Raw genomic sequence first — 3,359 nt, forward strand, 5'->3', positions numbered from 1 at the left:
TTTGCAAACACCTTTGCCATAATATTATATTTTTGGATATATCACACACACACAGTTATTCAAAACCTGAAGCTCGTCTTTCATGAGCTCCTGTGAACATTTCTGCACAAGATTGAAAGTAATTGTCAGAGAGATGGTGAAAAATCCACGGTAAACACGAAAGCAAGATTGAAAGCAGACTTTTTTACTGAAAGCATTTGTGGTTGTGAATAGAGTATTACACAGTAGGAAAGAAAAGAAACACATCAAGCATGTGTAGTTGTGTAGATGTGTGTTTATTGTTCAATGAAGCACATGTGAGGAGTTCCTGATGAATTAGTGTGGCTTTCTGATTGTTTGTGTTTGAAAAAGGAAATCAAGATACTTCCTTAGATTTGTGTGTTTTACAGAGAGAACAACACTGTTTGTTTAATGAATGACTCTTGGCTGTTGTGTGTGTGCAGCTCATAACGCTCAGAACGGCTGTGTGTTTCTGTGCTGTGCGCTGGAGTCCAGCGTGGTTCTGCTGCAGTGGTACGAGCCCATGCACAAGTTCATGCTGATCAAGGTGAGCCAACACAGTCAGTGCAAATATCCAGCGCCTCGCTGCTCTTCATCCCTGACCTTTCACATCACACACTCGCCCACCATCCACACACACAAATATCAGCACGTCTCACTTCTGTTATAAATATTTTTCTCACTTCAGTCTCACAGTGCATTGCAATAATCAGCGTGTCTTGTTTTCTGTCATCTGTGAATGATAATCAACAATAGTGCATTAAAATGTTTGTGTGAACACCTTTTGTTTAATGTACATTACCGTTTAATGTTTTTGAAAGAAGTCTCTTCTGCTGACCAGGGTTGCATTTATTTGATCTAAATTTCAGTAAAAATACTGAAATATTATTACAGTTTAAAACAGCTGTTTTCTATGTGAATATCTGTTAAACTGTTCACACACACACACACACACACACACACACACACACACACACACACACACACACACACACACACACACACACACACACACACACACACACACACACACACACACACACACACACACACACACACACACACACACACACACACAGTCCTGCAGAATGTCTCATGCATCTCTGTCTCTCCGTGTGTGTGTGTGTGTGTGTGTTTCTCAGAGAACCGCTGCGCTGACAGAGTTCAGTTGAATCAGCTGGACGGTGACACACTGCTGGTTTTGATTGACAGTGAGTATCATGTGACTGTGTCTGGAATAAAAAAAAATTATATATATATAATTTTATATTTTATATATTATAGAGTTTTATATATATACATATATATATAACATACTGGGTTACACTTTATTTTAAGGTGTCATTGTTACAGTGTAGTTATACATTTAAGTATTGAGTCATTTTATTTAACTACATGTACTTGCTATATGGTTAGGATTAGGGTTTGGCTTAATTACTTTTGGGTTTGGGTTATTTGCATGTAATTGTGCATAATTTATTGTTATTATAATAGTAAGTACATGTAATGTGTAACAAAGTTAAAGTGTTACCATATACTGTTTGTGTGTATATAATCTCTCATTCTTGACTCATTATTATACAGTATAAAATATGTATTTAAAGAAAGTTATATACTGTATATATGTATTTCTGGTGCTGTTTTGTTGCAGACTGAATGCACATATAAACACATTTCACACTTGTTGTTATAAAGTTGAAAGTATTGTCTGTGGTAATGAATGTGACGCAGAGCTGATGTAAACAACCCAGAACATTCCATTAATGGCCACAGAAAGTTTCTTACATAACATGTGTCAATGGAACATTCCACACACACACACACACACACACACACACTCCAGATGATGTCATGGTGCTGTGATGATGATGATGTTTTTCTGTCGGTCATCAGACTCTGTTCATACGGTCGCTCTGAACGGATCGGCTAAATGTCACGGACACCTGATGGACGTCAGCTTTAAGTTAGACATCGACGCCGTGGGTGAGTGTGTGTGAGTGTGTTTTTAATGAGCAAGAACTCCATCACAACACACAAACTCTTTTCTCAGTGTATCACGACGAGACGCTGATCGCCGTCTGGAAACACGGCTGGCAGAGGAGAGGTCAGGGGTCATCAGAGATCCTGCAGGAGATCACTGACCACAAGAAGACATTCCGGCTGCTGGGAACCGACAGGTACACACTAGCCAATAAACTGTGATATGATGTGAGAAATGTTAAAGCTGTCTGAATACATTTCGGTTTGACTGTATACACACACTACCAGTCAAAAGTTTTTGAACAGTAGGATTTTTAATGTTTTTTAAAGAATTCTCTAAAACAGTTGAGTACTTTTTTCAGGATCCTTTGATGAATAGACAGATCTAAAAATAAGCATTTATCTGAAATAAAAAGCTTTTGTAACATTATACACTGTACCATTCAAAAGCTTGGAGTCAGTATAATTTTTTTTAGGAAAGAAATTATAAAAATTTATATTTTTATGTAGCAAGGATGCTTTAAATTGATCAAAAGTGATGGCAAAGACATTTATAATGTTACAAAAGATTTTTATTTTAGATAAATGCTGTTCTTCCGAACTTTCTATCCATCAAAGAAACATGAAAAAATTATACTCTGCTGTTTTCAACATAATAATAATAATAATAATACATGTTTCTTGAGCAGCAAATCAGCATATTAGAATGATTACAGTTTAACAGATATTCACATAGAAAACAGCTGTTTTAAATTGTAAAAATATTTCAAAATGTTATAGTTTTTGCTGTACTTTGGATCAAATAAATGCAGGCTTGGTGAGCAGAAGACACTTCTTTAAAAAACAAAAAACAAAAAATCTTACTGTTCAAAAACATTCGACTGGTAGTGTGTGTGTGTATATATATATTTATAATTTATAATTTAGAGACATTTTTATGAATCATTATGGTATGTTTGATTCCTGTCAACAGAATCGTTGTCATGGAGAAGCGAGTGTGTGATGACCAATCAGGACTCTGTAATCTGTATATCCTGGAGACGGTTGACTCCACCCCCGTTTCCCAAACACACACGGCCAACCTCTGTTATTAATTAAACTTGTCCTGATGTTAATAAAGACGTCAGCACAGGTGTGAGAACACAGGCCGCGTCTGTCTCCAGTGTGTGTGTGTGTGTGTGATTTCTCAATCAGTCCACTGCAAAACCCTTACAAGACTTGTACAGTTTCTAACTAGTGTGCTGTACAGAAACAGAGAAATCCAGAGCAAATGAGAATGTGGATGGGCAGTCATTCTAGATTTGCAGGTATTTCAGAGACACAGCAGGTCCTGACAACGCCATCATTACAGTGTGTGTGTGTGTGTGTGTGTCTGTGTG

The 3,359-nt window shown here is 37.0% G+C and overlaps 1 protein-coding gene across 1 annotated transcript; it reads left to right on the forward strand.

Annotated features, from left to right (window-relative positions):
- Positions 1 to 1,114: 1,114 nt before the first annotated feature.
- LOC107679446 (mitogen-activated protein kinase kinase kinase kinase 3-like) lies at positions 1,115 to 3,350 on the forward strand. The gene is made up of 4 exons (XM_016474990.1): positions 1,115 to 1,211; positions 1,894 to 1,983; positions 2,051 to 2,177; positions 2,954 to 3,350. Exons 2-4 carry the CDS (start codon positions 1,947 to 1,949, stop codon positions 3,072 to 3,074), a joined length of 285 nt encoding a protein of 94 aa, XP_016330476.1. The 5' UTR covers positions 1,115 to 1,211; positions 1,894 to 1,946; the 3' UTR covers positions 3,075 to 3,350.
- The last annotated feature ends 9 nt before the right edge of the window (positions 3,351 to 3,359 follow it).

This window comes from Sinocyclocheilus anshuiensis, unplaced genomic scaffold (genome assembly GCF_001515605.1).
Source record: "Sinocyclocheilus anshuiensis isolate Anshui unplaced genomic scaffold, SAMN03320099.WGS_v1.1 scaffold1101, whole genome shotgun sequence".
In the NCBI taxonomy this organism is placed as follows: domain Eukaryota; kingdom Metazoa; phylum Chordata; class Actinopteri; order Cypriniformes; family Cyprinidae; genus Sinocyclocheilus; species Sinocyclocheilus anshuiensis.

What these genes read in the sequence shown, in the direction of transcription:
- LOC107679446 (XM_016474990.1), top strand. Translation starts at nt 1,947, where the DNA reads ATGGACGTCAGCTTTAAGTTAGACATCGACGCCGTGG. An exon ending in GTTAGACATCGACGCCGTGG is followed by an intron (nt 1,984 to 2,050) that starts GTGAGTGTGTGT and finishes CTCTTTTCTCAG; the next exon opens with TGTATCACGACGAGACGCTG. An exon ending in CGGCTGCTGGGAACCGACAG is followed by an intron (nt 2,178 to 2,953) that starts GTACACACTAGC and finishes TCCTGTCAACAG; the next exon opens with AATCGTTGTCATGGAGAAGC.